The sequence below is a fragment of the Poecilia mexicana genome, unplaced genomic scaffold (genome assembly GCF_051168715.1).
Source record: "Poecilia mexicana isolate PSO_F unplaced genomic scaffold, ASM5116871v1 scaffold_12, whole genome shotgun sequence".
Lineage (NCBI taxonomy): Eukaryota > Metazoa > Chordata > Actinopteri > Cyprinodontiformes > Poeciliidae > Poecilia > Poecilia mexicana.
This window is the reverse complement of record NW_028263381.1, coordinates 5,533,452-5,556,393: the sequence shown is the minus strand read 5'-3', so window position 1 is coordinate 5,556,393 and position 22,942 is coordinate 5,533,452. Positions and strand designations below refer to the sequence as shown.

The window sequence follows — 22,942 nt, the reverse complement described above, 5'->3', positions numbered from 1 at the left end:
TGCAGGTTAAAAATGTCATCCAAACAAATTCCCAGAAATTGGTACACCTTGACAAGCCAGGCTCTCCTCAGTTTGCTCCTGACAAATGGCAGATCTGTTTACCCTTGATAATCTTGTCAGATCTGAGATTGACTCATCACCCTGTCTCCGTAAATCTCCGTCTCTTTGACTCATCGACCCGCAGACGTAATGAAAGCTAATCTGAGCCATCGTTCATTTGGTCCACAGGGTTGAAGATCCGCGAAGTGATGATCAACGTGTCGCGTCAGCAGGTGGAGGACTTCCACGGCCCCGAGGACTACTGGTGTTTGTGCGTCGCCTGGAGTCACCTGGGGACCTCCAAGAGCCGCAAGGCAAGCGTCCGCATCGCCTGTAAGCGACGTCATCTCCCTTTGATTCCACGTTGACCTGACTGTCTCTGAAATCAGTGTTTCTTTTTTTCCATGTCAAAACATGATATATTTTAAGGTCACAAATGTACAAGCGAACCATTTCCTGTTGCGTCCTAATGTGTTTTTTTTTTTTTTATGTTGAATTTTCATTGTCTTTTCTAGACCTGAGGAAGAACTTTGAACAGGACCCCCAGGGCACCGAGGTGCCTCTGAACGGCATGATTGTTCTGCACTGTCGTCCCCCAGAGGGAGTGCCGGTGGCTGAGGTGAGGGGCTGCTTGCTCTTCAAAGAAACATTTTACCCTGTGTTGCCTTGAGAGCAGCTGTCATCTGTCTGGTTTACTCGAAGTTGTCACCAGAGAATCTGCTTTCGCTCTGCAGATTCAACATATCAGAGACCCATCTGCACTTTGTGTTTCAGTTCAGAGGGGGCTTTAGTCGTACGCCGAAGATTCAGATAGTTTGAGCTTTTAGAGTTCTGTGTCCGTGTCAGGCATTAATTAGTTGGATTGTGGGGGCTGATTTATATATCTGTATACGTTGCAAAAGTATTCATCCACTGTGGAATTTCATGTGATAGACCCAAACAAGGTGGTTCATAATTGTCAAGAGGGAGAAGATTGATGCATGGTTTTGAAAATCCGAAAAGGGTGGCCGATGTTTCTATTCAGTCCCTCTGGGTTCAAACTTTTGCACTTACAGTTGAAAATGTTTTGTAATGAATCTATCACAAGTAACTTTTCAGCAAGACATAGGCACTTTTTAAGTGAATAACTGTTTCAGTGAATAATTTATTAACTTAAACTACTTGTAAGTTAGTGTACAAAGATATTTGCACTAGAAACTGAACCAATTATAATTGGTAAGATGTGGTATTTCTGCAGTGCATCGGGTGATTTTAACACTTGAACATGTTTTGAGTTAAATCATTGGACTGTGGATTTGCTGACACTTTTTGAACTATTGACCACAAAGTTCTCTTGTGACGCTCTCTGACCTTCCTCCACACATTTGCCATGTCTCCTACGTGGCTTATGTCAAGCTGCGAATATGACTTTCTCTCAACAATCTCTTCCTTTCTGCCACTCTTTCATGAAAGGTCAGATTAATCAAGTGCACAACATATAGTCATTGCGTGAACCGATCCCCCTCACTGAGCCGCGGACCTCCGAGTGACCTTGATCTTCTCGACTGGTTATCCTTTTCCAGGCTATCGGCTTAAGTGGACACCGTGTCTTGGTAGTTTTGCATTTGTCCCACACTCATTTCTATTTTTGGATGATGGATAAAACAGTGGTCCATGAGACACTCACATTCTGAGATATTTATTTTTAATCTAACCCTGGTTTGAACTTCGCTGTGACTTTCTCCCTGACCTGTCTGCAGCGTTTATTGCAGTGTTTCTCTCATGCAGGTTTGTGAACAGCTGAGATTAAATTGTGTGCATCTGACCTCCAGCTACTCAAGGTCAGATTAGATTGACTGGATTTTATGTAGAGGAATCTGAATACTGAATACTGCAGCACAATTCTTCTGAATTTTTACTTGTGAAATACAAAAATAAACAAAAAAACACACACACACGCACAGACATAAGCCCGCGCGCGCACACACACACGGACACACACACACACACACACACACAGTTGATCATTTTCTTTCCACTTTACAGCTATTTGAAATGACAAAGCATCTGTGTTGCTTTGTCACTTTACTTTCCAAATTAATACATTGGAGTCTGTGGTTTTTAAAGTGGCAAAACGTAAGAATAAAAATGTGAAGAAGCATATTTTTCTTCATGCAATTTTCAGTCTTAAAGGGGTGCATAATTGCCTGAGAACAAAAAAGAAAAAAAAAATCAGCTGTCACGGTCTTTTTAATTTTTACTATGAATACAAAATGAGGCTTTCGTGGACAGTCTTGTTGAGTGGTGTGTGTTCTGCTGCCGCCGCTCGCTGATGCCGCTGTGTTCCTTCATGCAGAGGCTCAGCAGGGAAATATGTCAATATCAAAGCCTGTGTGCCCAGCCATCTGAAGCTTTCCATTTACTAACAGACACAGCCTGTGATCTGTACAAAAACAAAGCGCCAATCCTACCCTCCAATTTTAAAAACACAACACCCAAAACGGCGAGCTTTTAAATACGCTAACCACAAGGTTACGAATGTTGAAAAGTTGAGGCTTTTGTAAATTCTGGCAAGCTATTGTTCATGTTTGGGATGTTTAGCGTGAAAATGAAGTTTACGTGACGCTTGCCGAGGATTTCGGTTCTCACTCGTTTAAGTCTGGAACCTCTTGTCGTATTCTGCTGCTGACGCACTGATACCAGAACTTTTGTTCATCAGTCGGCGGTGACTTTATTACCAAAGTTCAGTGAGAAGCAATCATTGGAGATGAGAAAAGGCAACAGCCACCTTTGGTGTGCTGAGGCTGACGATGACGACGAAGAAGAAAAGTTCAAAGAAAAATTTCAGGTGGTTGATCTATAAAGAAAATTAGTGATCAAAGGAATTATTATGGCCTTCAAATCAAAGCAGTTCTTGATCTTTGTCGCTGTTTTTCTAATTCAGATCCAGTCTGTTTCTCTGTTTCTCTGTATTTAAACAAAAAAGGCAACAAATATCGGTTTGATTAAATAAAATGTTCTTTGAGCTGAAGTGTTGAAAGAAATATTTTAATATTTTTACCTTTTTTCTCACTTACAAAATTTCAGTTTTAAAATAAAATTTTTTTTAGGTTTTCATTAAGACTAGACTTGTGAGTTTGAGCTTAGATTTATTAAATTTACAAGAACGTGAACGTCAAAACTGCAACAAATAATTTTACAAGGGGTTAGGAAATAATAAGAGTGACCTACATTGAAAGAAAACAAAATAATTATTTTTTAAAAAGTCCTCAATTGTTGTCATGTAGGGTTTTCGGATCAAAATGCAGATAGAGTCTCAGAATACAGAACATGAGGAACAAACCAGAGCGACAGCAACTGTAAACTCTAGCAGTGACAGACGGATACCAAGGAGCTTAAACACAGAGGAAATGTGAATATGGCATGGAAAGAATGTAGATTATAATCTAAGCTGGGAACTGAGGGAACGGTGGAAAATGGACAATCTGAATGGAAACTGCTAAGGCCAAAAAAAAAAAAACTAAAACAAAATGCACAGAAAAGACAGGAGAAAGAATTAAACCTCAACGCAAAGGAATGAACTAAACACCTTAACACAGGAAAATAATCTACTTTCAAACACAAGTGAGAAGCAAAACTCAAGCAATGTTTTCTGTTATGTGTGAAATCATAAAACAGCAGAATGCAAGTAAATTTTTCTCAACATTTTATTTTGATTAACTGTCCTAAAATTTGCGTATTGTGGAAAAATGTATTCCTAAAGACAAATGCATAACATACAACGTGATATGCCCTGTTTTACACAGTGTGTCTCCAACGTGGATTGTAACAATCTGTAAACATGGCTTTCTTTTAACAAAAAATGCTCTACTTTAAAAGAGAAATGTTCCATTACTTCACTCGAGCTTTGAATCGCTGCAGCCCCTCCAGAGTAACCAATCTTGTCAGTTTATGTTGATGGCCATGTGTAGGCATTGTGACAAAAACAGTTACAACAATTCAACCTTGTGGTGTTTTCTTTTCTGAACTTCATTTCATTTCACTGATTAACATTTTTTCCCGGAAAAGTCTCAAAAGAGATTTTATCCTTAACAATCCCTGTAGGGCTGCATGCATGAGGTCATCTTATGTTTTTTCAAGATGGTAGGTTTTAATGCTTCATATTTAATATTTGCTTTATTAAAACAAAATCCGTCAGAATGCAAGTTATTCAACCCTAGTTTTGCAGCTGCTCTTTGAAGGCGGAGAAGGACATGCCAAGAAAGAGGACCAAAGCCTTTCATGTTTTCGCTCAGAAATTAGCAGAAGAGTTAACCAATTATATTTTAATTAGCAGAGAGTGAAGCCCAAGGCTGTCTTCAGAGACCAGCATTTTTCTTGCATGTATTTAACTCAAAGCAGTTCAGTTAGTGCACAAAGAACACGCTGAGGATCTCACTGGTACATTAAAAACCTGCTACGTGCAGCACCAAATTTTCCAATTTATTATTTACCATTATTTATGTAAATCAAATCCACAAAGCATTATATAGAATGACAGAAAGTTGCCCCAGAAAGATGGAAGTGAACTTGGCAGCAGTACATGCATTAGAGATTACAGCCACGACAATGATGGACAGATGTCCACAAGCTTTCAGACAGTGTTTAACCCGACTGGCAGGAAAATGCTCTGTGACATTTTTACAAAATCACAAATACATTCAAAGTCTGCCCTCGCTTAGTTTAGCCAGTTTTTAATTGGATTTCTTATTTTGTTTGCCTGTTTAGTTATTTGACACTCACACTACTGATTTTTGATTCTTGTACCACCGCTGGCTTTATTTAGCGTACATTCAGGCACTAATTGGGTGACGTGCCGGCAGGGGGCTGCTGCTCGCAAAACATCCAGCTGCAGCTAACAATCTGTGTCTGAACATCTGCAAAAATGTGATCCTGTTGTATGTTTTTCTCTGTTTTTTTATGAGAATATTAATTTTTTAGGAAAAAACCCTACCTGGAAAACACAACCAATGGGAAGAACATGGCTAAAAGTTTGACATGTCAAAGATATGTCACATAGATAAAGATCCTATGGCTGTTGTAAAATAATATTTTAGTAATCGAGTGACAAGCATCATGCCTGGCTGTTTAAAAATGCTTATTGGTCCCCCAAAAAACGATGAAAACACAGAAAGTTCCACGTTATCCTGCTAGCACTTAGCAACAACTCACAGGCAGAAACGAGAACACTGCCCATCACCAATTATGATCCGGCCGGAACACGATGTGTTAAATAATAAAACAAAATTTAACAAAGCTTCGAGGCAGATACATTTTTCTCTAGAAATTTTAATAATCGAGGTACTTGAATCATTTGAGGAATCGTTGCAACCCTAAAAGATACATCAACTGTGTAGGAGGATGAAGTTTGTTCAGGTCCAAGCAAGGTAAACAGTGACTTCATTTAAACAAAAAATGCAATAAAAAAATAATTAAAAACAGATAATAATGTACTGCATATCTGGAAACCTTATTAATTTTATGGGTAAGAAAATTGCATAATTGCACAACATTTTGTCCATTTATCACGGTAAGCTAGTCACTAACAAGTAACTTCACCTTCAGAACTAGTAGCACAGTACTTTTTCACATCATTGTGTAATAAAAAATAAACCACAATTATAATTCATTTTATAAATCACTCTGTGATTTTTGAAAAATGTGAAAAACATTAAATCCAGATTGGCTAGTCCACAGAAACCTTTCCAATGAAACCGTGTATAATAAACAAGCGTGGATCCCAAAAATGTAAAATAGCCACAAAGTCCTCAAGAGACGTCACTGACCTTTAATCATAATAACCTATGGCCCAATAGTGTACGAACAGAGCTGAAAATCAACATGTTTATTCATTAAGTATTCTGAACTTTTCTATTTCCTTCGCATTATTAGGTCTGTATTGCGGTTTTACTAAAAGTTGAAAGAGGAAAAAAAAGTAAAAGAGGTCTGTAAAGAGCTCTCAAAGATCAACAGGCTCCATAAATATGTAAAAGTGTGTGTCCATTCTCCCTGCACAACTTTGTGTGTGTGTGCATGTGTGTGTGTGTGTGCGTGCGTGCGTGCGTGCGTGTGTGTGTGTGTGTGTGCAGGTGCGTGTGTGTGTGTCTGATGAATCATTCAGTGCTCACAAATGGAGCATTGGTGTACCACGACTTTCCCCCGTGCATTGTGGTCATCAAATAGGCACTTCCTCATGCATTCATTAATGCGACTGTGGATAACAAAGAGAATGGTGTTAGTAAATAATGCAGTGACAAATCCAGCAGCCTCCATTAGTCACACCTAGATGGAAATTACTGACGCCCAGAAGCAGAAATGGACTTTTCTCTTTTTGTGACATCAGCCATTGTCAGGAGGTTAAAAGCCGTTTCCGTGGACAGAATCTTCCCTCAGTAAGACGCCAAAGCTTAGATTTTAAGGAATCGAGGTCACGATGCGGTGCGATCTACTGTATTAAACGCTGTTTGTGTTCAGAGGCGTGTTTATTTTGGTCATGACATTCACTTAAGGCTTTCACGGCCCCCTCCGACTTGCAACACATCCTCGGCGAGCTTTCATACTCCGCACCGTCGAAGGAGTCCCGACGCTTAATTTTTTCAGTCGGTTGACAAGACGCAAATGGAATAAGTTCCGACTTTGTGCTCGGCGCTGTCTTAAGGCACGCACAGGCAGACTTTGAGGCTCGAAATCCCCTTACGTCTCCTCTCTTTTCAAGTTGTCATAGGCAACGCGAACAGAGAAAGAAGGGGGAAAAAAGTTTATCTGCGTCTGGCTGTAACCAAACCATGCGGGGGTTTGCTGGGCTGCTGCGCGGGATGTTAATGAACACCAGAGAACGCCACATTATCGCTCCCAGCAGTGTTAGAAGCAATAATCTGCACGCTACTGTAAGTCAGACCACAGAGAATCGATCATAGCAAAACAGCTTAAGTCTTCTTCACTTTAATAGTGACAAGAGTTTAAACTAGATCCTCTTTTTATAGACAGAGCAGTTTTCAGTTTGATTTTTTTTCTCCTCCCTCCCTGCCATCATGTTAAACTTTAACTGACACTGAGATACACAGACCCCTTGCTCTTATAAAGATTTTCATTATTGTTTGCTTCTCACACTGTTAGGCTGCTTTCATTCACCTAAACCCACAGGCTTACTTAGGGGGGTCTCGCAAAAGTACGAGTGTCTCTTGCACTTTTCGAATTTTTGTAACATTTGTTAAATCTGCTTATCTGTGTGAAAACGTATTCATGTGGAAAATGTGTGGCTTGTTTGGGGATACACCTGGACATTGTTTACAGATCCTACAGCGAAGAATGTTGAAGATGAAAGGACGGCTTAAGGGTAGTGGGACAGATATGGGTAGTGGATTAGACGGGGTCGTGGCTGGGGCACGGCTGTAATAAAATCAGCTCGGATCTGTTTTACTGGGCTGTAGTTTGGGGGGGAAACAGCGTCTGTTGTGGAATGTGGGGTGCGACTTCAGTGTGTGTAAAACCAGGCTGTGTTTCTCATTGCGTTAGACACACACCAGGATGCTATCATGCTGATCTGTCTCTCTTCTTGCATGGTAGAATAAACTGCAAGATAATCTGGAGGACGGTCTCCACCACCTTTAAGTTAAGCTGTTCTTTCTCCTGCCGGTTCACGTTACAACCACAATTCCCTGTGTGCTAGACAACCACAGAGCAGAGAAAGAGAAAGAATGCCATCCATCCATCCATCCATCCATCTGTCTTGCAGAGGGATTTTGTCTTACTGGTTTACATGGATACAGAGAAAGCTTACAACCGTTTCCCTCACGGACCTTTTCAGGAGTATAAGGAAGTTCTCAAGAGCAATCTGTTCATTATTTAGCCCTTTATGGCCTAAGTTTCAAATCTCCACCTGGATGTTTTTGCTTATTTTAATTGTACGCAGTTCTTTAAATGTCCTGTGAGTAAATATATTTGCCTATTTATCCATAACAACTGGAACTTTCAATATCTAGCGAGTTATTTTTGCAATTTGCTGCCTATTAAAATATTGCCCCTCAGATTAATTTCACTCCCTGCTATGGCGGGGATGAAATTACCGTAAAAACCCAATATTGACTGGAAAGTGCAACGTTTCTCCTTTCAGAAACTGTTGGAAAGTGTAGCAGAATTACGGTACTGCAAGTTTGGCTGTATTATTGCCTGCCGTTCGATCTGGAAAGGTTAAATGAAGCCAGAGATGTTTTCTCTACATTCTCAGCATAAGGTTGGCCTTGTATGCATGTGTTGGACTTCACGAAGGCAGGATGACTGTCTCAGATGGGGGTTTACCTGAAAAATGCACTTATTTTGGTGTTGATGGATCATGAGATGGATGGATGGATTGGGGTTTTGTCTGCAGTGGGTTGTCAAGAAGGGGTTGAGTCAAAAAGGAAAGCTCTCAATTTACCAGTCAAACTATACTCCAACCCAGCAAACATCCAAAAGGAGGCACCTTTTGAGTTATCTGATCAGGCTTCCTTTAAGCTCCTTTGGAGGTTCTTTGAGCACATCCCACTGGTAGGATGACGTAAGGCAGAGCCAGAACTGTTTTCCTGCAAATACAGCGATTACAGCTCCAAGTCTTTTGGGGTAAGTCTCCTCAAACTTTGCAAATCTCCAAATCCTAATTAACTCAAACTCAGACTGACCGAATTAAAAACATCTGCAAATTTTAAGTTACTCCACAAACATCAATTAGGTTGGATATTTGACTAGGCGATTTAAAAATACGTAAATAGGATTTGATCTAAATATTCCGTTGCATTTCTTCGCCTGTGGAGTTGTAGTAAAGTGACTGAGTTTTCATAAGTCTTATCCAGCCTCTGAAAGGTTTTCTGCTTGTATTTTCTGGTTTTAGCTCCAATCACCTGCCCTCTGATCAGATTTCTGATGTTTGGTGGAAAAAAGCGTCATGATGCTCCCACCACCATGCTTCAGTGTGGATGTTGAGTATACTTCTTCTGTTTGAACGCAAAATAAACACTAAACAATGCTTATTTTTAGAAAATAAGCAGTGTGCACTGAGACACTCTGGATAAATCTGAGCTGCCTCTGACAGAAGAGTGTTACTAGTGTTTTCTCACAAGGGCAGACCCAGTTTATTTTGTGCTGTCAGGCTGTTGCGCACACACATCACCTCTCTGTGCTTGTATTTTTCTACTATTTTATTGATAACGTGTGTGGCTCTCCAAGTTTGCCTTAAATGTAGTTCAAAAAACACAAACCTTCCTGACTTAACCTTTAAAAGTTTATTTTGAGTTGTCCTGGCTCACTCTGACGAAGGAGTGCGTCCTCGTCTTGGCTTGCAGGGACAGCAGAGAGAATGACGAATGACAGAATAGTTTTAAAGCCGTCTGCTCTCTGACTAATCACTCCACATAAAACACTGTCGAAATAACTGCAAAGATGACTCCAGTTCACTTACACAAATTGTTAATGTAACAGTTTCAGTCTTTTATGCAGTCCAGGCATAGAAACGCTGCATTTGTGAATGAGGGCACGTCGATTAGAATATAACCTTCTGAAGATTTGATTTAAAGTACTTCTGCTTCTCAAGGAGTAAGAAAGAAGCAAACAGATGGGAAAACGCAGGCAGAGGGCAAAATGTGAATGATTCATGATGATCTAGTAAATATGCTAATCACCACGTTACATAATCTGCCAACATTTAAGATATCTTCTGAAAATGTCTGAAAATGGAATAAAATGGGATAAGCTTTAACTTGTTTATGTTGGAGAATTTTATATTAAACGTTTTTTTTTTGTGTGTGTGTATGCAGAATGAGCTCTGAGCTTCTTCGTGTTAAAAGTGAAACTCTCTACAAGAAATATTAAACACATACATGACAAACCTAAGTATGATTTAAAATAAATATGTGGTTCTTTTTACAAGAAAAGTAAAAAAATTACCATTTGTGTGCTGTGTGGGTGCGCTGTATTCCAAAAGTTGAGCAGATGTCTGCTTAGATTGAAATCTGAGTAGTTGTGGGAGAAATATTCCTCTGGTAACTTCAGCGAAAGTGTCTTACAATCATTAGTCCCACATTAAACATCCTAGTATTCGAAACCAAACCTCATTAATCATCACGCCTCCCATCCCAAGTCGTCTGAAGTGCTTAAAATGTAATTATGAGGCGACAAACAAAACACTCTTACATACAACGTAAAGATAAACTGCAGGCACAAAAATTACACCTTGGATTCTGGAATATGTTGCTGTCAAATGTGGAGGCCTCGTTTGTTTAATGTGAAGACGTGACGGTCTTTGTTGGGTCGAGGAAAAAGAGTCACAGATGACTGAGGTAGAGCAAAGTGCAGACTTGCAGGGGAGAGGAAGAGGGTGTGTGTTTAATTGAATCAGATGGTAGAAAAGTCAGCAAATTGCTTTTTAATTGCCTTCATGTTGCTTTCACCTCCCATTTAAATAATTACACATGTAGGTCATTAGAACTCCTCGACTATTTAGACTGTTTTACTGTCCCACTATTCATATCCTGATTAATGTGCATGTAAATATGGAGAATTGTACCTGTAGCTATAACATCTTTTATTTTATGAAAGGGTGCTATGGGAAATTCTTTATCTCCAAAGCATTTTGGATTACCTTTGAGTACAATTGCACAAGAGTTGTTTTAGTTCGAATTGACAGTAGCGCAGAACAACACTAGAATAAAAACATCCAACTCAGATCAAAAATTAGACACAACAGAAACATACAAAAGTAATTCAAATGATGAACAATACAGTCTGAAAGGTTTCTCTTGTAAAAGAGACAATGAGACAACCTGTTTAATTAAAGGTCAAATAAATAAAAATAATAATAAAAGAACATTGTCCATGTAGTAGAAGTTGCTTTAAAGCTTTCATTGAGACAAAAGATTGAGGGACACAATATTTAAAATGTTTCTCTCTGACTCAGTTCAAACTCTTGCTACAGATATGACAATTAAAAACGATAACCTCCTCCTGTGCTGCTTTGGAGGACGAAGGCTGTTAGGTACAAATTAATGCATAAATGCTAATGGTTTTAATATTCTCATTGACAGTAATCAAAAAAAGCATACATCAAACCTGAGAGCGGCCAGACGTTGGCGTACAGCCACACGACAAAGACACCAGACCAACAGATTTCACTCACAAACATTCAGATGTCAGGAGCAAAATCTCACCGAACCTCTTGAGGTTAAACGTGACTCCAGAGTAAATGCAATTTATGATTTTTAACGGAGGAAAACATAACACAAAAAGACGTCTCTTATGTCTACCAGTTTTTCTGCTGTTGTCTTGTCTTCCATGTTTAGGATTCCCCTTTGCTTTCTGATTGTTGCCAAGGCAATCCAGCATGTTGAATATCCCCAATTTGAGGTTGGAGTAGTCAGGACATCCCACTACTTCGCTCTTTATTCAGCATGCACAGCAGGAATATCTCATAAGATTATCTTTAGAGGCATCATGTTAATCTGGGCATCCTTAAGATTTTCCAAAGGGGAAGACTGTATCAAAAATCAGCTTCATTGTCTTGCTGTGTGAACCAGGCTTAAGGCTTTGGGTCTCCAGCAAGCCACACTGACAGCCATCACCCACCAATAGAAAGCCGTGGAAAAGTGGTGAATCTTCCCGGGAGTGGTACCATTAATCCTGCTCTCCTGCAGAAAATCCTGAAGGGTGACGTCTGACTATCAGCAGTGGACTTCAGCTCAAGAACACTTGCATTATGCAGCAGGACATTGATCCGAAGCACTCAAGCAAGTCCACCTCTGAACAAAAACACAAAACCGAAGCTTCTGCAGTGGCACGATCAACACCTGCACCGCTTTTGAGATCAATTTTATCTGACTGCAGTCGCTTTGGTCATCCTTTTATTATGACGCAGTATGGAATTTATTCTGACTTCGGCTTGATCAAAATCGGTGTTTCGATCTGATCCGAGGAGATGTTGAAATTCCCCCGTGTGTTGAGATGATGCCTTTGCACTGTGCTTCAGGTGGGCCGCTTCTCTCTTTTTCAACATCTCCAAACAGCTCGAAGCTGTCGAAAAGAAAGGCAGGGGGTAAAAACAACAAAAAAAAAAACAAAAGAAAAACTTCTCTGTGTAGTTCACGGAGTCCCTGCCCACAGTGAACTCTGTCTCGTTCGGCCGCTAATGAAGACAAAACGTTTTAGGGAAAGTCGGAGATGGACGGACATGATCGTGTTTCATCTTAATTTGACGACGGTTTTTAATGGCCAACGTCGTGACCTTGACACCTGGCTGGCAGATTTGCCCCGCGAGGCCCGGTCTGCCGGGTGAGGCGAGGTGTTGTTCGGCACCCAACCGCTGCTATCTAAGTGGAACAAATTTGCCAATTAAGCAAATCCGTTTCTGTTCCTCCCCAGGCGCGGGGCTTATCAGGCTCATTTGAGTCTGTCCTGTCCCTGCCTTCTCATCAGCATGTGCATCTCTCTATCGCTTCCCCTCATCCCCCGTCTCCCCCCACCCACCCAGAGGGGAGACTCCAGGTTTGACACAGCATGCATATCCTGCTCTGGGATTATGCTCATCCTGTAGCGAACAAGGAATAGGAGCAGAATGAGATAGATAGATCAAAGCATAAGCATGAAACAGAAAAAAAAAAAACTTTGCAGCTAAAAGAAAAAATTGTAGGTCTAGCTAAGAAAATTGAATTGCGATACACTCTGCAGTCACAGAGAAGTTAGATTCAAGATTATTTAGTCAGTTTAATTAAGGAAGACAACAATTGATGTTTATTGGTTTAATTAAACTACATCTTTCTGCTGCCGCTGTCTTCCACGTTTTATCATGGCGCTCAGATGCTTCCTACAAAAGACAGAACAGCATTCAAACACTTTCATTATCACCCCAAGTAGGGCTAATTATAGCTCTAAATGTATTCCTTCTAATAATTATATAATTTCCTCTGACACTGACTTCATTTCAAAAATAGGACTTTTATGAGTAAGCCAGTGCTAAAAAAAAAAAAGAAAACATTTTATCCCTTCGGGTTCCATTGGCACTAGCTTCCCAGATGCCTTTGCGAACGCCAACCCGTCCGAAAATGTGCAAGCATCCGCACCGACTGCGAACAGCCGAACATGAGAACACCACAAATAATTTTCCGAGACACGCAGCATCCTAAACACGTCAGCAGTATTGCAAAAACAGCGAGTGAATGATCCTTAGTGAAGGGTGGATCGATGCGCGGGTGATCAATACTTCTCTCAGACACAGCTCACGGGTTATCAATACCAACTAGATAGATTGATTAGAGAGCAGTCGCTTTAAGTCTGGGTGCAAGATTGGGGCAGATATTAAAAAAAAGAAAACACATAAATGATGCATTTTGCCTTTGAGGGTGGCAAGAACGCACTTGTCGCCTCGCTGCCATCATCCTTCAGGCGGGCTGTGTAAACAAAACAATTACATTTCTGGGAATCTGTAAATGTCGCCACTGAATAAAGATGACTTGTGCTGCCTTGCGAAAGTATGCATACCCCTTGAGCAATTTCACAATTGGAATTTGATGTGACTGACTGACGCAAATCAGAGAATAGCTTGGTAATGGAAAGAAAACGATGCATAGTTTTCAAACAGTGATATGAAAATTTTGAATGTGTAACGTACATTTATGTTCAACCCTTAAATAAGTCCAGTACACTCAGTACGTTCAGAATCATCTAGTCTGTAAATAAAGACCGTCTGTGTGGGCATAAATGCAGGTGTTGTTGTGGAAAACTCTTAAAGTAGCAAAAGGTTTTCAAGCAATGCTCCAAGCTGTAAGCATGTTGCTGAAATGCCAAGAATTGGACATCTGCCTAATGTGCAACATCCATATATGGAGAGCAAAAACACAAAAACAATGGTAGATTTTTTTGACTTGTATCAAGACATTTTCCTGTTATACATAAAATGATCTGCCTTTTTCATTATTAATGCTAAAGAACTACTGACTTAAAACAAGTTTCTGTGTCTTGGCGAAAGGTTACTTGTAAGTAACTTTTGTCTTATTTTAAAAACTAGAACCTGAACCAGAAATACTTGGTGAGATTCTGTGTTTTTACAGTGCATGAATCACGGTGTCTTTGGAGGAGCAGCAGAGATCTGCAGCCCATGTAGGAAAATCTGCTGATAGTGTGACGGATGCCTAATCCAATAAATTAGTGCAAAAAAAGCAACAGGAAACAGTCAAACCAACAAGGAAGATGTGAAAATGTATCTCCATCTGATCTGACTGAACTTAAGTTGTTCATTTTGTACAACTTTGTGTTGGTCTGTCATAAAGAAGATACCAGTAAATAAAAAAAACATTGACAATTGTAGTTATGACAACATGTGAAAAACCTACAAAAACTACAGATTTGAGGAAGTTGCCTTACAATTTTGGATTTTAAATAATGAGCACACTCTGCAAGCATGAATTGGTGCAGCCAGGCCTGAACTTTAGTTTAAGCGACATCTTGGCAAAGTTTGCACTGATCCGTTACTTTTAGTGAGCTGGACAGACAGAGACAGGCAGTGAATGCCTGTATGGTGAAATGACACATGGATTATTAAGGCGGGGGGAAAAAAAGTTGTTCCCTGAGTTTCTTTGAATGCAGTGATGCTTCTGTCATAAAATGTGTTTCTTTACTGCTAAGGGTCAAATCCCAGCTGGACCCTAATGTCAGTACATCTCCATTGTAACTTCCCTGCTCTAGTTATAAAAAGTCTACAAACTTTCTTCAGCTTGTAAATCTGGTTTAATAGCTTCAAATAATCTGGTTTCAGACATCAGCATTGGATCATTATATTTAATAAACCTGCTCCAGATGGACAGCTCTGCAACTCTAATAAATTTAAAACATATCCACATTTCTGTAAAAAGTAACTCTCAGTTTGGACTCTTCACATGCAGATGTCCTTGGGCTTCTTCAGTTTTATTTATGCTTTTAATCTACCAAATCACAAGCTGCATTATTTATGTTTTGAGTTCAGACTTTAAATAGCATTACACATTATTGTCTTTGTACAATAGATTTAATTCAGATCAGGTGTAAATGTAGACAAAAGATCTGTGACACGGTTTCCTAGCTATTTGTTTTTGTTTCATTGTCAGAAATTAGACATGCATATTTTATCGGAGGCCATCTTTGAGTCTTAAAGAAATTCCTTTGGTGGCATTATCTGCTAAATGTTTAAATGCACACACCCAGGCGTTAAATTCAGTTCCTGTCAAGTTCAATTCCAACGTTTTTCCATGAATATGTATCTTATCTGATGACAAGAACAAAAGGGTTGGAGGTTAATCTCCAACGTCTTTTACTTCTCCATCAAGATTAATAAGATGTGGGGAAATGGTTTTTAGTTTAGCTGCTTTTTACTATAAATGGAAACACATATCCAATTTGATCAGCCTTATCAGGTTGAATAATATTCTGGGTGTAACTGCATGTTCAAGGAGCCTTTGGATGCTAACTTTAAGAAGTAAAAGCCATACTATTACGCTTATAAAGTTGCAAATTGTTTATAGCAATATCACATTATTTACCTTTTCCCCTGGTACATTGCAGAAAGATGTTTGTTTTTTTTTTAAATCTAGCTGGACAATAAAGAGCATAACACTCAATTAGATGCATGATTCTTCCTTTAAATGTCATTGGTTGCTTGATCTCTACCTGAGTAAACATATGGCCAGATGTTTCAAAATGTGGTTTTGGTTTCAGGTCTGCTTGTTTCCGAGAATCTGTGTCGATTATGGAAATTAAAGAGCGGCTTGAGGTGGAATCTTTTTTCAGCTTGATTCAAACTTGGTCAAGGCAAAAGATTGTAGATGAACTGTTTCCGTACTTGAAGATGACAAAGTCCCTTTGAAGAGTATTCACACCTCGTAAGCATTTCCTCATATTGTTAAGTTAGAGACACAAACTTCAGTCGGTATTTTATGTGATAGAGCCTCCAAAAAATGAATGCTTAGAATTGGAAGGAAAACAATACACGGTTTTCGAAATCTTAAAACAATAAGTCCAATCTAGAAAGTGTGTTTTGTCTTCGTATTCAGACCCTCTAAGTCACATGTGTCAAACTCGAGGCCTGTGGGCCAAATCCGACCTGCCATAGCGTTTTATGTGGCCATTTGGATTCTAGACTAAACATTAAGTCTGCTTAAACATTATGTTATCAATCAAATCATTGCGGTTTTCATCTGTTTACTGTCAAATTGTATCAATCAGTCCCTCTAGTTTCTTGTGAATTACTGTGGAAATTCATGCAAAATCAACAAATCCCTGCAGTTTTTTCCACCAGATTGCAGATTTTTCTTCAAAATTGTCTAAAACTTTAATTCTTGTACTAAACAGTTGCCTCAGCCTCAGTTGATGTCAGATTATAGTCCATGATCGATACAGTGAGTATTAAGGAGTCACACTTACCGTCATAAATAGGTGCAAATATCACAAATATTTCCAATTTCCATTATTTCCAAATTAGTACCACAAACACTTTGATTTTTATTGCAAAAAAAAAAAACTTTGCAAAATTCTGGAGGGATTGAAAAGATTTTCAGCATTATCTAATTTCAAGAATTTGTTAATATTTTTAACAGGTTAGTGGGTTTTTATCAATACATTCTGGCACAAACGGCCTATTAAGAGCATTTATGATCTGATTTGGCCCAGAACAAAAATGAGTTTGACATCCTGCTCTAAGTCGATACTTTGTAGAAGCAAACTACAAACAGGACTTCCCTTTCAACAACAGCTTTCATCATTTAAAAAAAAAAAATCATGAATTATTTCCTCCCACTTCATCATTGAGTTTTGTTTTCTGTTATTCTTTCACACAGAATCTCCCCAGCAGACATGGAAGACGTGGTTTTGCTGTTTTATTTTATTCACAGGTTCGTGGTCTGATCAGTTTTGGTGAACATGGATGGAGGACATAAACATTGATGACATTAAAGGAAACTTTGCTTAGAAATAAGGGCGTCTGACGGACCAATTTAACCCACCAATGTTTAGTGCGTGCTGAAAGGTCCGAAGCCAAGTCCTTTAGAAAAAAAAAAAAAAGCTAAATTAAAGCCACATGATGAAAGACTTCCTCAGCCTTCAAAGGCAAAAAAAAGCACCCACTTGTGACAACGTGACTCTTGATTTATCGATTTTCTGACTTCTATATTTTTTTTCTTATCAAGGGTTTTGGAAAAAAGCAAAGCAATCTCCAAGTTCAGTGGTTCTTGTTAAATTCCTCTGGCAAATGGACGCCCCCTTACACAGAAACACACCCCGCCAATACACAAACACATGGAGCTCCCAGCGGGGGCGGAGTTTTAATCCCCAAACACACGGCCATAAATCAAACCCCACTCCTCGTGCTCCGGCTCGTCCCTCTCAATGAACAGCTCATGCTAGTGGCACATTAATAGCAATTTACAGAGCCAGTCATGCGAGGAAGGGAGCATCAACAGAGCAGCTTTTATTTTGTAATTCCTTATTACTTTCACTCGGTGCACGGACAATGAATTGGTAACGGTAGTGGATGTGACCTACCTACTACATCACTCACTCCGGGTTGTTGTCAGCAATGTGCTTCCTTTCTTACAAACTACTTATTTTGCAATTACTGCAGAATGGGCTCCATCTCGTCTTGATAAATGTCAACTATTTCTGGTATTTTCTTTTTTATAACCAAGGTTAAAATTGACGTCTACAGTGCAGCGGGACAGTCATTTTCCCCCCCGTCAGATTTCATTGCTGCTGTTTTATTTTTTACACAAAGAAATGTTTCAGCTCATCACGTGGACTTTGATAAGGATAGTCAGAGTAAATATAAAACAGCAGTTTTTATGTTTTAATGTTTGGTAGAGCATTAGTCATCATAAAGTTATGGTAACTGGGAGCAATTTCACTTATTAGAGGGGAGAAAAAAACTGCTTTAACTACATCTGGAAAACATCCTGTAATTGATTAAATATATCAGAAAATCTGATCATTAAAAATCATTAAAATAACATTCTGCGCCATGATCTTCCAGCTACTTCCTTTTGTTGTCTTCTTTGTGGTTGCACCAATGGCCACATCCGGTTGTTGTTCATGTGACTCGGACACAAAAACAGTTTCCATTGCAGTTTTGCAAAATAAACCAATTTTGATACGACCAAATTAAGAAACGCCTCATCCTGGCACCAAAACATTGTATCAAAAAATTAGTCTTTTGTTTTTTTTTAAATTGCCATGTCTCCAATAAGTTAATTTGTTTTCTTAATGTCAAAATGTGCAATTATTTGCTCGATGGACAAATACTACTGATGGAGAAAAAAAAACCTCACTTCCAGTTATTGCAAACGCTTGGTGGCAGCTAGATGGTGAAACCTGCTAATAGGCTTACGGGGCAATTAATTTGTCACTTTGGGTCGGCCTGGTTTAAATTGCTGTTTTTCCCTTAATAAAAGAAACTAAGAGTAAGAACTGTTTTCTATGTTAAATTTACTCCGGATATATTTGGCTGAAATCAACAATTTGCTTAATTATCTGAAACTTGTGGAATAAATTGACTTTTTCATGACACCATCAATAAGGTTTAGAGATGCATTTGAAGGTGTCATCATAAACAACTCAGAAGAAGAAGGTCCTTGACAAACTTGCTCAGAAATAAGACGGAAACTGTGAAGTTGCCACACTAAATTAAATAATTGGAGTTAGCTGTTTATTTTGGCTTAACTTCCCCCGCAGTATAAAGTGTATGATACTTGGTAAGATATGAGTTAAAGTGAATAATAAATTAGTCCAACTTTTTACTTTCTTAAATATTCCAGGCAAATATTACTAGCTTGATAAACAGTCTGCATCGCATTAGTAGATAAATGGATAAAAAAAACACTAAATTATTTTATGTGGGGGTCATTTTAAAATCTGACGCCAGTGACACTTTCCAAAGAAGAACTGGAAAGTTGACAACAAAATTATAGAAAATTTGTGTAAATCACCCGGTGGAACATTAATCATCAACAAGTCGAGATAATTTGGAGCTGAAAGCACCTTCCAATTAGTCCTTCGGAAAGAGAGAAGTAAGGAGGAGGAAGGAGGCTACGCTGCAGTCAAAAAGTGAAAATTGTTCAAAATTTTAGGAATATTGCCCATCAAAGTAAAATCTAAAACAACTTTTTGAGATTTTGTCAATTTGGCAAGCAAAAAAAATAAAAATAAAAAAACAGAGGAAATCAGCAGTGAATGGCTGCAATCTCCTAAGCATTGAGCCATTACAGACATCCTGTGGTGAAAATCACTGTGGGTTTCAGAAACACAGCTGAGCTTCTGATGCAAAAAATACAAGTTGCAAACGCACCACGCAAAGATTCAAAACACACAAAAAGTTGATCTTTTAAAGTTGACCAAGGAAGGAACAAAACTTCAAAGATTGTAACTTGAATCCGGTGTTTTAAAACTTGATATTCTTTTGCATACCATGAGGTCCTGGGCATATGGGATGAATGTTTATCAAGATGGCACAAAACCCAGAGCAACATGTGCTTCCATCAAAACGGCCGTCTTTTCCCAACAGGAGCATCTTTGTCTTGCCGAGAAACCTTAATCTGCATGCGTTACAACGGCACAGCTTTGTTTTCGGCTCAGCTGGTCTCTTTTTAAAGTTCTGACTCGTCGTCCGCTGAAAACATTTGGTGCTTCATCCAACAAAGTACTCGACAAAGGGGGCCCTCCAAGGCCACGGAGCTCAAATCTCGAAGCAAACATCAATAGACGAAGATTTTTCTTTTAACACTGCGGGCAGCGGGTCTGTTCACTTCTTAAAGCTTACAGAAGTGATGCAACGCAGTGGTAAACATGCCTATATCACTTATTTTTCTTTCTCTGCCAGTAGCATCATTTGACAGTCTTTTTGAGACTTGGATATCGTTGCATTCTTGCTTATACTTCATCCTACCAAAGCATTTTTCCCCGAGATGTTTTGAAGGCGCATAGTACAGCACCACGAGATCTACCATTCAAAATTAGCATCTTAACATAATTAACCTTCTAAAGCGTCGTGTAAATTCATATAAATTATAAAAACCGGCCTGTTTTGCGTGAGCCACTTTCATCAAGTTGATGGCATAATCACAGCGTCTCTGAGTGAGTTCAGGCTCTGAAGCGTCTGCCGAACGTTGACAGATAAACACCACATCATCCTTTACAGCTAAAACTGGTGGTAACTCAGAGTTGGGACCCACTTTTTTGCATGTTTATGGGCACAAAAAAAGATTTGTGAAAGTAAGGAAACTATTTTCTTTTTCTTTAACTTTGGTCTCGCACTGCCACATTTTCAGATTAGCTGACCTTTAACCTCCCTGTGCTTCGTGGTAACATCATAAGTGCCTTATTTACTTGATAGGAATCTAATAATTGAAGAATTTAGTAAGAAAGTAGAAAAAAAGAAAAACTCCAAACGTAATCAAAGGTTGAAAATTTGAGTATGAGATTATGCTGGTGCTGTGAAAACGTAATCTAATTTCCCGCTTATTTTTTCGTCTTATCAGGGGTGCTGTAGTGAGTGCGACTTGGAGCCATGTGCAGCGGCAGGAAAGAGAGCAGCGCGCTCCAAAATACTAATCAAAATCACACACTTACACAACAGTCTCCCATAATAACATATGATAAAACAAAAGGCGCGTGTCGCTCTTATCTGAGCGTAATCCTCCTGAGGAGTCTCACATTAGAGGGCCCCCAGTGTTGCGGCGTTTCATCAGCTCGTGCAAAAAGTCGCTAATACAGGAAGTGTTTTTGTTAAGCTAAAAAAAAAGAGCAATCTGATCCTTTTTTTTCTTTCTCTCTTTCTTTCTTTGCAGGTGGAGTGGCTGAAAAACGAGGAATCCCTGAACGTTGGCGCCGACAGCGTGATCAGTAAGAAGGACGGCCATGAGCTGATCGTCTCGGAGGCCCGCCTCTCTGACTCCGGCAACTACACTTGTGTTGCCAGCAACATTGTGGCCAAGAGACGCAGTGCCACGGCTATGGTTGTAGTCTACGGTAAGACGTGAAAGTAAAGCGCAGTGCAGTAGCGTAGAATAATAAATGATTTGCAATACACAGAACGAAAGCAGCAGTAAATCGGATGTCAATCTCTTATGCTATGGTGTCAAATTGCCTCCTATAGACTGAACAGACACCACTAGACAGTGGTCCTTTTTGGACTCTTGAGTCTTGTGAGTGGTTTATCATTACTGATCAGTCGTATCAAGCAAGGAGACAGTCACAATATTTACAAGAGTCTTATTATCCATGATTGAAAAGCAGCTGCCATGAGGTCAGTGACACTTCACTGTTTATTTGTGCCTGCATTAAATACCTTTTTCAGAGCACTTTATGTAGCGACAGGCAAGCACACAATGTTCTCGGGCTTTTAATGGGCCAATGCAGAGTGAAATCATAATGTCACGCCTGCATCGCGCTTCTTTGACTAAAGCGAAGCATTGATTAGCGTTTCCGTGCCCATTTCACCGACCTCCCGTCTCATTCTCTTATTTATTCAGCGAGAGCATTAAGCTGCAGCAGGAACATATCTGATTCTTTCTCACTATGGCGGCTCGCTGAAGACCATCAATTATTAAGTTCCATAATGTTAATGAAGGGCTCTGACAGGCCTACCATTGCCAATGTTTAGTAGTGGAACAATAGCGTTTGCTTCCTTTTTTTTTCCTCCTGTGACAGCAAATTAGCAGATTAGTCAAACAGCCTGCGTCGCGTCGGAAAGGTTGTGACTCAGTCGGCGCCGCGGTCGCCGATGTTGTACATGAAACAGGAAATGTCGCGTTGACTGCTTTCCCGTTTGAATCCCGGTTGCACTCCAGTGAACGGAGGCTGGTCGTCGTGGAGCGACTGGTCGGCCTGCAACGTGCGCTGCGGGCGGGGCGTGCAGAAACGATCGCGGACCTGCACCAACCCGGCGCCTCTCAACGGCGGAGCCTTCTGCGAGGGCATGTCGGTGCAGAAGAGCACGTGCAACACCGTGTGTCCAGGTGAGAGCAATGCGCTGCAGCATGCATGGAAAAAGCTGCACTCACATTAAATCACAGATGAGAAATATTAAAATCTTTGGGCAGGTTGGGCTGAATTGGGCTGTTTGTCTTACCAGCAGCTCGGCGTTCTGCTGGGAATCCTTTGGATTCTCGCATTTATGTGGCTGCCATGCTTCTACAAAAATTACACACCTCGACTTTGTTGCTGAGCAACCTCACAAGTGGATCAGGCAACACAGCAAAAAAAAAAGAAAAAAAAAGAAGTCTCTAAATCTCAAAACTCTCTAGATCCCCATGCGATCAAGCATCTGTGTGATTCACTGGAACAAATATAATCTACAGTAGCCACGCCCTGCAGTCCAGTGTGGATCCACAGGATCAAATGTTCTCTGGTCTCAGTGTCAGATTTCCTCTACTGGGTTCTGACAAAAACAAGAAGGCTTTCATCAGGAGAAAGAACGTGTTAGTTTGCTTTTCGGACTCCAACTTTGGCATTTGCCTGGAGTTATTTATCAGCCAACATGATTGAATTAGGCTCAGCTCTTCTGCCCAGGGACGTCTGTGATCAAACAGAACCGAGAAGCAAAAAGTTCCTCGACTGAAAGTTTTCAAAGAAAAGGTAAAAGTCATCAAAATGTCCTAGGTTTTAATATGCTGTTGCCATGTATGCTAATGGAAGGTAGATGAGCTTAAAGGACAAGAATAAATAGACACAGTAAACAACATTTAAAGCTTTAAAGTGAGGGGTAACCGTTGATTGAAACTATTTACAGTGACATTTTGAGCTACGTTAACATGAAGGTTGAAAATACTTTTGCTTAAATGTTTCTGGTCGATCCTCACTGTTCACACTGTTACATCTGTCCAGAGCTGCACCAAATGAGCTTCTCACA

General features: G+C 39.8%; 1 protein-coding gene across 1 annotated transcript in view; it reads left to right on the top strand.

Moving 5' to 3' along the window:
* The window catches only part of unc5da (unc-5 netrin receptor Da), a 208,318-nt gene that overhangs the window by 141,224 nt on the left and 44,152 nt on the right, over window positions 1–22,942 (top strand). Inside the window, exons 3-6 of the mRNA XM_015001705.2 lie at window positions 229–372; window positions 555–658; window positions 20,880–21,060; window positions 21,882–22,049. Of these exons, the coding sequence (XP_014857191.2) occupies window positions 229–372; window positions 555–658; window positions 20,880–21,060; window positions 21,882–22,049 (597 nt within the window). The remainder of the gene's footprint in view (window positions 1–228; window positions 373–554; window positions 659–20,879; window positions 21,061–21,881; window positions 22,050–22,942) is intronic.